At 28.8% G+C, this 14,671-nt stretch overlaps 1 protein-coding gene across 1 annotated transcript in view; it reads left to right on the top strand.

Moving 5' to 3' along the window:
* Positions 1–14,671, top strand: part of LOC110282138 (GTP-binding protein GEM-like) — a 59,488-nt gene that overhangs the window by 30,665 nt on the left and 14,152 nt on the right. The window contains exon 2 of the mRNA XM_043051053.2: positions 11,895–11,983. Coding sequence (XP_042906987.1) covers positions 11,895–11,983 — 89 coding nt within the window. The remainder of the gene's footprint in view (positions 1–11,894; positions 11,984–14,671) is intronic.

The raw sequence follows: 14,671 nt of genomic DNA, 5'->3' as shown, positions 1-14,671 counted from the left end.
TCTAGCTTAGTGAAACAAGACCTTGAAATAAAGATATTCAATTTTCATCGATTTATTTATATTTATGTCTGACACTCATATAAGCGAAGGGTAAAATGTATGTAATTGATAGCTCCATTATGTTATGTTGTTTTGAACTAAAATAGTACTTTATCAATAAGTAATTTTAAAATATTCGAAGCTTTTAGACTGGTTTTTCTGATACTGACATTTTGAGCAAACAAATTTAGAAACAAGTTTTTATTTCTATCATTTTATTGATTACTTCTTTTCAACTCTAGAGATATATGTTACGTCGTATTTTCAAAATCATAATTTTATTATATGAAAAAGCTTCTCTAACCACTGTACTACATTATAATTTTTAAATTTATATAAATATCTTTTCTTGGCAAATAATAAACATCAAATCCTTTCAAGCGTTGCCAAATAAAAAAATTAAAAAAATCATTCGTCTGCTGTTTCCAAGAACATTTAATTCTGAAAATAAATGGTATCTACTCGTAATTTAATAAGCCGAAACAAATCCAACTTAGAATGTTGTTGAAGTCATAATCTATCTTCCTTCATTTTATCGATTTACTTTATAAACAAACAGATTGTTCTCAGAAAATGTTCGTAGGAGAAAAAGAATGTTCGTGGATAAGTAAAATGGTTACTTTTCGAACGAGTTAGATTTGATAAATTTGAGTTCAGTGAACTATTAGATGAGAAAGTTTATTTCCAACAAATAAAACTCTGTGAACTATTTATTCTAGAATAAATTAAAGAGTTTAAAGTTTATAACGGAAGTAAAAAAAGTTTAAGATATTCAATCTCTGGGGATTCGGTACACATTTGAATGAGTTCGAGTTTAATAGAATATACAATTATAGATGAAAGAATATATAAACTAGGATAAAAAGAAGCTTTAGAAACATTTCTTCTTTCTATATCAGCGAATGCACCAACTGAAGACAAAGACGAAATAAGAAGAAGGATCGTAATGAAAAATTAGAAAATACATTATTGAGGCACCGAAGATTTGATATAAAGCCATCAGTTGAGCTGTTAAATATTGACTTGCATTTGGCAATCGCAAAGTCAACACAAATCTATGCATTAGCAGATGATACACTATTTATATAGTATCTAAAAATAGACTAATACAACTATACTCCGTTGCAAGTTAAGATAAGACCATTGCTGTATGGAATTCAAGTATTCCTCCGTGACTACATACAATTCTGTTTTACATCTTTTTCAAATTATACAAATATGTTTTCAAAAAAAAGTTTAAAAGCTCTAAAAAACTAAATACATCAGGCAGAAATTTAATTTGAGCTATCTTTTACGATATATATTTTATATATATATATATATATTTCTAGAATATTTCTACAACTTTTTAAAATGTTCCTGTACGCTTTTTGTATCATTTGTTATCTGACNTCACTTGCTCCCATACATTGTAGAACTGCTAAATGTGAGTACAGTAAATGTGAAATTCATGACAGCATAAATAAATAGACGCAAAATGGAAATGAAGTTGCCTTTGCAAATAATAGATTACTCTAAAGTAAAATAATTTCAAGAAAATGTGAATGGAGATATATAAAACCATTTTGAGTTCACACCTGAATTTTTCCTACAAAGATGAAAATATATAAAGAAATTTCGAACTAAATGAAAATAACGCATGGAAAAAAAAAACACAACCGGGAAATAGAAAAATTAATTAATAGGAAGGATATCATTCGATTTATCTAAGCTAAAAGCATACATTAGATAGAACACGTCAAAAGAATTGAGGAAACAGACAGAACAGAATGTAAGAAAATCCCGAAGAAAAAATTGTATAATATTAGGATAAGAACAATACCAAATCTAAGATGGCTAAGAAGAAAATGAGCAGCTGGAAAAAGAAATCTGGGCCGAGAGTGACATGGAACTCTATTGTAGAGACAGCCAAGGTCCACTAAGGGCTGTAGAGCTAACAAGCAGATTTTTTTGAAAGAATTATAAAATAAAATTTGAAAATGTTTTACCAATGTTTAAAGTGCACAAAGTAAACGATTTAATATGTTTCATTAGTTTTGTGCATTATTTATTGTAATGTACGTAATTGTATAAAATTTCATTATCCGTGTTTTAATATGTGCTTATTATACTGTATGGTTTATAATAGACTCTGGAATCTGATAAAAATAGAGTTTTTAATTATTGAAAATCAGAGTTACGTATGTGATATAAACAATGATACGTATGTGATATAAACAAAGGAATATTTAAAGGAATAATGGAATATTAATATTAATTTAATGGAATATTAATGGAATATTAATTTAATGGAATATTAATCTATGTAAATAAATTTATCAGAAAAACTAAAACTCATACTTGGTTCTTGTACTTAGTGGATTTAAAAATATCTGGGTACAAGGAATTATCTGCTAAAATTCATAACTAATAAAACTGATAGAATTGTTTGTTTTGAAATAATCTTAGAATCATAAAGTTTAAAAAAATTATTACCGTTTCGAACTTTTTAAATTATATTTCCAATAAAATTGTTTGTTTAACATTGAGAATTCTGAGTGTTTTCCACTGTGTTTTTTCGATTTTCATAATATTATGAAAAAGAACAAACTACACTTTTAAATTTTTAATACAAAGAAAGACAAGGTTTTGTCTTTATTACTTAAGTAAGATAAGAAAAAATTTCAATTATTTTAAAATATTGTTTTGTATAATTCTCTTGCAAATCAATTTTTAACATTTTCATCTTTCAAAGATCACTTTTCATGTTTTATGACTTGTTATAGCTAGCAAACTAGCTATTATGCTGTTTTATTTTATTTTATAACCGACATTGAACAACCGGCAAAATTCTGAGTTTACGACTATTGAAGGTCAACTCCATTGCCTCGCAATTTTGAACCCAATCCAGAAGACAAGGGAATTCCTGGATTAAGCATTGGGACAAATTAGCCTTTGTAGAGGACTTTTCTATCGAACTGACCCGCAATCGCGTTACATCGATAGGAAATCCAAGAAAACCTCTATTGGTTAGCCCATCGGCTGGGGATTCTAACTCATGATCCGTCTACTACTGAGGACACTTTTTGTCGGCACTGTGGCTCATGCGAGCTGAGAGCAGAATTTTTATCGATCAGCCAAAGCTGTGTTTCGAACCAGGGTCGAATGTGGAAGCGAGTGCTTTATCCTTTGAGCCACCATGACTCAGTCATTTTGTTATTATAAATTTTTGTAATTTTTTGCCCATTTTTGAAAGCGTCAGAGAGCGGGATTGTTTAAAATATTATTTTCTTCAGATTGCAAAACGCTTGTTTCTTTTATTTTTTTTTTGGGGGGGGGGTCATTAAACAATATTTTTAAATTTTGCAGCACCATGTAAACATTTCTTCAAAAAATGTTACATTTTTACTGAACAATAGATTTAGTAGCTGTTCAAAATTTTATATCCTTTGATCTTACAAATATCGTCACATAATTTCGAGATAGATATTTCAGATAGAGAATTTCGAGATAGAAAATTTCGAGATAGAGAATTTCGAGATGGAGAATCTCGACAGTAAACGTAAAGTTACAAGAGAAATAATACACAATAAATAAAGGCGAAATACAAAACCATAAAAACCGCGGTAGTCGAGAGTGAAAAAGAACTCGTAAAGTAGCAAATGGAATTTATCCACATGTCGAACTTTAACCACCCACAAGTTTTTGAAGCAAATGAAGTTTTTATATTATCAAGCATATCCTTTTATAAATATTTCAAGAGAAGTAGCTATACATGATAATCTTTCATAACATATAGTTTAAATCTTTATACAATAAGCAGCGACAGTACTGACTATGCACATACAATTGAAATAAAACTAAATATTTTTTGGATATATCCCATAATATTAGATAAAGATCGATCTAAAAATACTCAAAGCTTGCATCATACTGACCACTCATGAAGTTTTCTAACATGAAATAGGATAAACCACATCTCTTGCGAAAGATATATCTTTTCTTGTATACAGCTTAGAAAAAGATCCTTCTCTGTATACTGCATAGAACTTTTTATTAAAGATGAAGGCACAGAGATTTTGAAACATATTTCTTAACAATATGTTACTCTTATTTTTGAAGAGTTAGGATTGTTTTTAAAAATGTCTGATAAAAGGTTTTTTTTTTCAATTTTATTCTTTTGAAATATTTCTTCTGGTAGATAATATATTTTATATAAATTTCGTAAAAATCAGAAAAAAGGGATTTTATAATAAAAGGTTTGTTAAATTCAAAGAGGAAACAAAACCGTCAGCATATTTAGCTTAAACTTTGCTTTATGCATTAAGAATTTTAAACTTCTAAAGAAGATATGAAAATTCAAAATGTTACTAAAAGAAATTTTTAATAGAAACACAATTACTAAAAAAAGTTAAGAGGAAATATTTAAAATTGCAAAAGTTTTTATTTAAAACATATTTTGTCCCTCAGACTTATAAATACTTATTTAGTAAGACATAAAGTTACTTATTCAGCAAGATAAAATAATTGTTTATTCAAAAAGATAAAATATTTATTTATTGATCAAGATAAAATAGTTGCTTATTTAGCTAGATAAAATAATTACTTTTTAGATAAATGAAATAATATTTTGCTTAGAGAAATAAAATAATTATTTATTTAGCAAAGTAAAATAATTGTCAGTGTGGAAAAATAAAATAATTGCTTAAGCAAGGATAGAGTAATTGTTCACCAAGATAAAATAATTGCTTATATGGCAAGATAAAATTATTGTTTCTTCAACAAGATAAAATACTTATTTGTTTATCAAGATAAAATAATTGCTTATTTATCTAGATAAAATAATTATAGATAGGTGAAATAATATTTTATTTAGAAAAATTAAATAATTACTTATTTAGCAAGATAAAATAATTCTCTGTATAGAAAGATAAAATAATTGTTTAATCAAGGATAGAATAATTGCGTTACCAAGATAAAATAATTGCTTGCATAGCAAGATAAAATAATTGGCTCTTTAGCGAGATAAAATAGATACTTATATAGGAAGTAAAATAATTGTTTATTCAACATTCTAGTCTAGATAAAATAATTACTTTATAGATAGGTTAAATAATATTTTACTTAGAAAAATTAAATAATTATTTATTTAGCAAGGTAAAATAATTGTCTCTATAGAAAGATAAAATAATTGCTTAAACAAGGATAGAATAAATGCTTTACCAAGATAAAATAATTAGTTCTTTAGCAAGATAAAATAAATACTTATATAGAAAGTAAAAAAAATTGCTTAATTATCAAGATAAAATAATTACTTTATAGATAGGTTAAAAAATATTTTATTTAAAAAAAATAATTATTTATTTAGCAAGGTAAGATAATTGTCTATATAGAAAGATAAAATAATTGCTTATGCAAGGATAGAATAATTGCTTTAATAGGATAAAATAATTGTTTACATAGCAAGATAAAATAAATACTTATGTCGGAAGTCAAATAATTACTTAATTATTTAGATAAAATAATTACTTATACAGCAAGATATTTTATTCAGCAAGATAAAATACTTATATATTTATCAAGATAAAATAACTACTTTATAGGGAGGAGAAATAATTACTTTATAGATGGGTAAAATAATATTTTATTTCGAAAAATAAGGTAATTACTTATTTAGCAAAGTAAAATAACTATCTATATTGGGTGGTCATATAAGCATGTGTCGCTATTAGTGGACACAATTTGGAGCAGTTATTGTAAACATTGCACTTGTCAACGAAGCTTTCAATAAAAACTTTGTTTTTCCTTTCGCCTCTTATTTTATTGTGTTTGCTCCTCACCGCGTCACTTGCTCCCATACATTCCTAAACAATAAATGATAGTTACAATGTCCTGTACCTACCCTTAAAGTTTGTACCTTAAATTCCGGATCACCCTGTATAGATAGATAAAATAATTGCTTAAGCAAGGATAGAATAATTGTTTTAGCAAGATAAAATAATTGCTTACATAGCAAGATAAAATAAATATTTATTCAGCAAGATAAAATAATTGCTTATTTATCAAAATGAAATACTTATTTAACTAACTTAAATGATTACTTATATAGAAAGATAAAATAACTGGTTATTTAGCAAGATAAAATAACATCTTATTTCAATTAAAAGCTCATTTATAGGAGACATTTCATATGATTTATGTGTATGTAATATCACAGTCATATAACATTCTACATTTGAATACAACAGCATTCATATTACATACTACATTTATATTGATGAAGAGGTTGTCCAATGGTTATAGTATTAGACTTTGGTCCACGGGGATCAGGATTCGATTTTCGAAGCAGCTAGGTTGATGCGATGTACGTGCTCGTACAATCTGTTGAAACAAAAGTCGATCTCTGAGCAGTACCATAGGTACAGTGATCCGGAAAAAATTTCCTTCCCCTTCAGGTCTGTGAATGAGTTGTGCTGCCATCTATCTTCGACTTCTGAGCCTAGTAACGCTTTCACTCTAGCGGTGCTCTTTTGTCAAACGAAAGGCGACTCTTCCTGACTTAAAGGTCAATGATTGACGAGCTTAGCTTGTTCAAATATCAATCAAAACAACAACATATTGAGGAAGTATATATAGAAAATTCCACAATCTATATCTACAATGTGTTCCAAAGAGCCAATGAGGCTCAACGGATAGAGCATTTGCCTCCCACTGAGGTCACCCAAGTTCGAATCTCAGCGATTACTGGTTGATATAAATTCTGCTACCAGTTCGCTCTGACCACAGTGCTGACTTAAACTATCTTTAGTGGTAGACAGATCATGGGATATAATCCCCTTGCCATCAGGTTTTGCTCGTGGGATGTTTTCTTGGTTTTCCTCTCCATGCAACGCAAATGCGGGCTAGTTCCAACATAAAGTCCTCCGCGAAGGCTAATTTGTCTCAATGTTTGATCGAGGAGTTCCCCTATCTTTCGGGAAAGGTTCAAAATTTCAAGGCTACGGAATCGAACATTGATAATCGTATACAATCGTAATACAAACTCGGAATTGGGTCGGTAGTTCAGAACCGGATATGAAACAAAACAAAATGTCTTCTAAAAGTAATGTCAGTAGTTTGATTCAAAAACTGTTATTGATCCGATCGGAATAATAACTTCATAAAGTTTTACTTGTTTTTGAAAATGAATTAAATAATATATTTTGAGGATTGTAATTGCGAAACACCCTGTGCCTTTAACCTCGTCCCATAACAGCAAGTACAATTTTGTGTTCTTTTCATTTATACGAAGGTTAAACACTTATTCACTTTATAGTTGAAATTCTAACTTATAAACTGAATTATATATTTATATCCACCCATGAAAAACCTTAATTATTAACTGAAAGTTCTTTCTTCTAGATTACATTTTAGTTTCTCAAAATGCCAAAAGGTTAACCTTTCGGAAAATAATGCAAATTTCGGAAAGGTAAATAACCTTTTCTAAATATAGAACAACCTCTTCTCAATATTTTTGTATGCTCCGTTAGAGAATCAATTTGCATGTTTATACCACGCAAAGCATTGTGGGTAATTCCTTGCCGATTAAAATGGAACTATGGAGGTGCTTGTTATTGCGTCTGCGTGTGTGTAAAGGATTTTGTACTTTATTTATTTATCATCATTTTTGTGTTATTGCATATTTTAGGTGAAGTGTTCTGAAGATGCTATAGGGAGTGTTAAATGGTGGTATCATTCTAATGCGATTATAATTTTTTTTAGTAAGGATAGAGGGAAATATTTTAACGCCAACTTTTTGAATTTGTTAGTGGAAATGTATTGGATGATTCCAAAATTTATTATTGATTTAAAAGTCAATCAATGATTTTTTTTTAAAGAAAAATCAAAACTAAAAAAGCTAGAAATGTACAATTTGTTGCATCTTGTTTAAAAAATCAGATAATTTATTCTCACAAAGCTTCAAAATTAGTAAAAAAGTTAGACAACATATTTCGTTATTAATTTCGAAAATAATCAAGAAAAAAAAAATTTTAAATAAAAAAAGCACTATCATTTGTTACAATAACCTGGTGCAATCATAAATCATGGTCAAAAAATTGCAAACTCCTGTACAAATATTTCTATTGGAATGGTCAGATTGAGAGCTAAAACTATTATTTCATAATTTTTTTTCATTCAATCAGCAGTGCCATCTCTTAGTGAAATTTGTCACTAATTAGGAAATTTAAGGAAAAAAATAATCTTTTTTTCCTTACAGAACATAGAAAAATAACCATAAATATATCCTTCTATTTTTCTTAAATTAATTTTCTCAATCATCTACTTTTCTAAAACATTACTAACCAGCTTTTTGGCATCGAAAAAAAAATACCTAGGCATTATATAAAATACTAGTTTTCAAACAATTGCTGAGTTTAAAATGAAGAAATTAATCTTCGTAATCAACCTAAAAGTAAAACTTTATTTTTAAGTAACTAGCTTGATAATTTTAAGGTCTTTGATATTATTCCCTATGAATGATTTTAATGCAATTATTGAAATTGCAACTTTAAAATAATGAAAGCTTTTTCTTTGTGATATACTTAAGCAAGGAGCTCTTATTTTAAAACTATGGATTTACAGCACTTTTAAAAAATAAGACGTACAGTTTTAGACCACTTTAAAAGCTTTTTCGAAAAAACCTAATCCTTTTGTTTTTTAATTTAGCGAGTAATTTTCTAAATATAACTTAACCTCTCTGCAGCGTTCCCTAATCAGTTTTAATTTCTTTTGTCTGGATTATATTTTATCGAATTATTTTTTAGACTTTCTTCAGTGTACAGTCTGTGTACATCAAGAATTCACATAGACACAACAAAAAAACTATATTTGATTATTAATATTAGTATTCTAAAATAATTTGTAATTTAATTTCTGACAGGTGGGCGGAAGCTTAATTTTTTGAAAAATGTTTGTGATGTCTAAACTATTTAAAAGATTCTGATGCAACCTAAGAGGTTTTGTGGTTGGAAATCTTCCTTCTGAGGATTAATTTATCGTTATTAGTTTAAAATGATGAAGGACTTTCGGGAAATAGAATTTTTGTCCATAAAGAGAATTAAGATTCATAATTTAAATTGGATTTAGCAATAGGTAATAATTAAATTTGAATAATTTAATTAGTCATTTCTTTAATTCTTAATTTATATTGTTTTTTGAGTGGTGCATGTTTTAATAAACTTTATTAATATCGATTTGACTGAATAATACTATTCAGCGTGGGGACCCTGAATAGTTTATTATATTTCTTGGACGTGTGGGAAGTGGGCTGTGTGGGCTTCTTTGAGTAATCGATTGATGTGATATCGTACCTTCTGTTTTTATCACCAGTATGAAAGAGGAATTCAGGAAAAGAATCGTCTATTGATGGAATATTGTATCTTCTGTTTTTATCATCAGTCTGAAAGAAGAATAAAGAAAAAAAATCGTCTATTGATGGAATATTGTACCTTCTGTTTTTATCATCAGTCTGAAAGAGGAATAAAGAAAAAAATCGTCTATTGATGGAATATTGTACCTTCTGTTTTTATCATCAGTCTGAAAGAGGAATTAAGAAAAAAATCGTCTATTGATGGAATATTGTACTTTCTGTTTTTATCATCAGTCTGAAAGAGGAATTAAGAAAAAAAAATCGTCTATTGTACCTTCTGTTTTTATCATCAGTCTGAAAGAGGAATTAAGAAAAAACAATGTTGAGTCGTGGCAAAATTTAATTATGAACATATTTAGCACGTGGTTGAGACAAAGTATATTATGTATGTATATTCGTATATTCTATATATATCCCCCTATGTATATTCTTTGGTTAAGCCTACTTTCACATTTCAATTTAAGACAACTGCCAATTTAGGAGCTATTACTTTACCTACAAATTAAACTTAGTAGTAGTAAAATTTGTAGTAAAACCTGGACCTACAATTTTATTCTATGTTTCCATGTATGAAAAATTTCAAAAGCACGCGAAGACAAAGAAAGATTGTAAAATACCGTAATATAAGTTACCCTGCAATATGGGGAAACTTAAATCAACGTAATAATTTAATATCTGGCTTATGTAAGTTGGTGAAAACAAAAGGTTGAAATAAATGTCTACTGCTAAAAATTCTGAATTGCCTTCTGTTCTTTCCCGAAATTAATTTTAAATAAACTAAAATCAAACCTGTCTTGTTTATTACATCGGCCTTCATGCACTCAGATTTGTCAGACTTTTATAATGTTGTTTGATTCGTCTTCGATTAAACATTTATTTACAACCTTCAAAATGTATACCATTTACATTTTTGACAAGGTTTCTAAAAATACTTATTATAGGTGGTCTTAACAGAATTATCCAATTAAAAAAAATTAATCTCAGGTTTCCAAAGAATAATTGGTAAATTCAAAACCAATTATTCTTTGGTTACCTGAATTAAAATGTTTTCATAGCAGATACTTTTCTTTACCATAGATTGATAATGACTTTGTTATAACATACATTTAATACCATTTACTTCTAATCGATCTTATGTGAAGAGGATTTGTTGGTGTCAATATTTATTCGCTAAAAACATCCATGAAAGTTTCAGATTTTAGTTTTAAAACTTTCTAAGAAAATCTGCCCGAGTCTTTAATCTTCTAGGGCCAAATATAGGTATCTAGGCATAGAAGATTAAAGAACTCTTTCTCCAAACTCGGTCGATAGCGATTTGATTAATTTTTCCTATAGTTTTAAAGTTCACTTCAGAATAATTTTATGCTATTGTTTGTTGAGTATTAAGATGAAAAATAATAACCCACTTGTTTGTAAGTTTGTAAAAAAATATTTCCTTGTCATAGATAATGTAAAGATGGCTGGTTCTTCTTGAAAGTGAATCAGCATTTTTAATAAAACTAAGAGTAATTAAAAGACAAATAATAGAGAGATTTTACAAAGCGGCGCGACTCCCCTAAAACTATTTGAGCTTCTCATCACATGCGTAGAAATTTCCCTACACATTGCTATGTTGTTAAGGGGCAGAAAAGGAGATTAGCGTTACGCTTAACGTAACGCTTAATGTTACGCTTAACGTAAGACAAACGCGGGGCAAAGTCTTTCTCATGCCAAAAAACAGACATACTATAGTTTCGGTCCCATAATCATGAATCTTCCTCAGCGCCGAAACACAGAATAAGGTAAGGCAATACAAAGAAGCAAATAAATAAATAAAATAACAAAGAAGTTTCAGTTAGGAAAAAAATCGTTTAACTTGGAAGTGTTAAAGATTCTCTTAATCTCACTTCGTATTTAGAGCATGAGAAAGATTCTTGATTATCGAGGAGAAACTGTATTATGTCTGTTTTTGTGGCATTATCTCATTTTTCATTTAAAACAGTATTGTGCCGGCTTATATGGATTCAGACTTGTGTTGTTTGAGCAGATTAAGACATCCAAGCTCCTTATAAACATAAATTCGTGGATCCCCTATTTTCCTCCACTCCGTTACCATGGTTTCGTCAAATGTATATTTTTCTCCTCGTCAGTATATTCCAACTTCCTGAAACGTACTAGCTAGGAAAAAAGGCAAGATGCCGAAAAATATTAATGAGGAGGGGAAAAGTGTGGTGGGTTATAAAATCACGTAACCTTGATAACCTTATTCTAGTTTCCAAGAGTATAATTGAAATTAATTATTTACAGTAGGAAAGAGATATTTTTATAAAATGTTGGCTCACTCTTTCTTCTCCAAAGATCATTAATTATTGGTGACTAAAATGCTCTGATACGAAAATGCAAAATTTGTTTTACCATATTTTTATCCCAAACTTCGCAGTATTACGTATGTAAAATTACTACATTTTTTCTTTTTTTTGTTTTGTAGATGGTAGTCAAGAAAGAACAGTGTCTTTGTTAGTTGATGGCGAAGAAACAGAATTGTCATGCGAAGATCCGCACGATTCTACATTTGAAGTAAGCACAAATATTCTGTTTTTAAAAACCGGGTACCTGCAAGCATAGCAGGCAAACACCATGATAAAACAGCCAATCAGGTTTGGCACCGAGCTTGATATCGCTTACAAAAATATGACCCGAAAACTGCCTGACCAGGTCAAATAGTTGTAACGTTTACAGTTTGTCTATAGTAAGAACTCCTCGCGCCACGAAGTCTAAGGCCGTCTGTAGCTATGGGAACAAGAAATAGCGCATTGAAAAGTGGGAAGCTTCTTTCGTCCCCGCGTCTGAAAACCAAAACCTGTCTGAAATAATTACCCAACACCCTACTTGAAATAGTTATACTTTGCAACCACAGCACCGCCACTATTCCAGACGAATGGCTAGGAATGCATGCCGTCTTGTTTGTACACAACCAGCTGATTTGAGTGGTCTTCTTCTTCTCAAGTTGCACGCACCCAATTAGATGATAACTAATTGGGAACCAATTAGCCACTTGGAAGTTTCAAGTATTAGATGAGTTTTTGTCAGGTGATTATAAAGCAACTAGTTGGCTGCGCCCCCTGCCCGCTAAGGCTCGTCAACCCCCGAAAATTGCTACGCAATCTTATATGGTTTGCTTCGCAAACCACTAACTTAGGTACATTCCAAATGCACAAAATTCTAAGAATTCAGAACAATCATTCAAATCCATATAAAAACTTTTTTTCTTAAAAAAAATTACATCTTTTTAGTAAATACTAAGTCATTAAAAAAATTTGAATTCAAATAAATGACATGTAATTCGTTAAACTTAATAGAAATGTGCTATAGTATAATTCGTGATATAAATCAAAAATCGTCAAATAAATTCGTAATATATAAATTCGTGAAAAAAAGCGCTTTCGACAAAATACTAAAATAGAGATCTATCGACAAAGACTACTCATAGAGCTTAATAGTATGAGATTGCCACAGCTGATGCTCTCTGGTTATTTCAGTTTCCGTTTTTAAAAGCGCTATATGTTGAGCCACCTCAGCTAGATTTGGCATGTGACATTTTTAGCGGCAATCATTGGTCGGTTCGCCGTGTAAGAGAAATAGTAGCGTAAACAAAACAAAGCAAACGTTGCCACCGGCGGAAAAGAAATACAGCCAAAATTTGGGAGCCACTTAAGAGAATTATATATATTAGATTTTCGATTCGAAATTACTGCTATCCGAACAATCTTAGTACAATTTTCTTAACAATTATTTAAAAAAATTAAAAGTATTCATTATTTTAAAAATTTTAGCTATTTTTAAAAAAAAAAATTATTTTAAGAACAGTTTTTCCGGAATGTTTTATTAAAAAAAAAACTAGTTGGCCTATTAAATATAAATTTAAACATGGAGTTTCAAATAATGCTTTAGAGCTAAATACCGTTGTTACTTTCATTAATTTTATATTGATTCTCATACGACTTTGGCTTTCATTAATATTGATTGATTGATATTATTTGCTTTTACGTCCTTATGAGAATGAACAAAATGGTCATCATTATTTAATTCTTAAGCACAGTTAGATATATGAATTTTGTGTGTAGTTATATAAACGAATTTTCCGTATAGTTAGAAAAATGAAATTTGTGTAGAGTTAGATAAAATAATTTTATGGCTAGATACAGGAATAAATATTAAAAAAAATTGTAGTAAATGTAAAATCTCTTTCAACTCCTACGCTTTAAAAATATTCTATAAAAAAACAGTTTTTTACCCTCATTTTTGAATTAATTATACAGTTTTAAAAGGAATGCAAAATGCTGTGTATTTGGAAATAAGAAAATAATAATAAAATCTACTTTGATAGTTTCATAAGAAGAATTTTTCAAAATGAAAATTAAATAAACGAGAAATTCTATCACTTGGAATTTAATTATTTTTATTTTACTTTAAGGAAATAAGTTTTCGGTAGCTACGTTTTTTTTTCTCATTTTTTTTACAGAAAATGTTAAAATTAATTAATCAGATAGTGAGTGGAAAATCCTGTTTAACAAAAATTTCAGAAGCTATTTTTAAACTACCTTTAAATAAATTTAGATTTCAGCAATACACTTTTTTTGACGAAGGTAATTTTTTTATTTCAAATTAAGAAATGAAATAATATGCGAATGCTTTGTTAGATATTTTGCTATGAGATTTAAATTCTTAAGCTGATCGTAAATAAAAATAACAATCCAGTCGAAAAAATAATCACGCTCTTTATCTTTTGATCTACGTTATGGTAAGCTAGAATAAGTTTTTTTTCTTTCAAATTTCTGAATTTTATGTCGATAAAAATTCCCGCTGTAATCATAACTTTAACAAAAGTAGGTTTGAATAAATTGAAAAAGTTCCGGAATAGGCATGAAGCTTCTTTCGTTAATTTTTTTTGTTTTTTGTGTTTAAAACCTTAAAGAGGAAACAGATTTCAAATTTCAAGTTCAAAAAATCAAATTTTGGAATGTTAAAAAACAGTCAAAAAATGATATATGAAATGTCATGTTAATGTCTCCCGGAATCTTTATATAAACCTTAATTTCCTATAAAAAAAAATATGCATAATCCGCATCTTTTAGGTCTTATTAAGTTAATAAAGTTTAGTTTTCAAGTTCAATAAATCAAAGCATAGGATGTTATAAAAACTGTCAAAAAGTTACAGCTGGTAGTTGAGAGTTATAGAATATGGATCTCTACGTGAAGGAACAC

The sequence above is a fragment of the Parasteatoda tepidariorum genome, chromosome 6, assembly GCF_043381705.1.
Source record: "Parasteatoda tepidariorum isolate YZ-2023 chromosome 6, CAS_Ptep_4.0, whole genome shotgun sequence".
NCBI lineage: Eukaryota > Metazoa > Arthropoda > Arachnida > Araneae > Theridiidae > Parasteatoda > Parasteatoda tepidariorum.
Note: the sequence above shows the minus strand (reverse complement) of the source record. Positions and strands in the feature narration are given on the sequence as shown.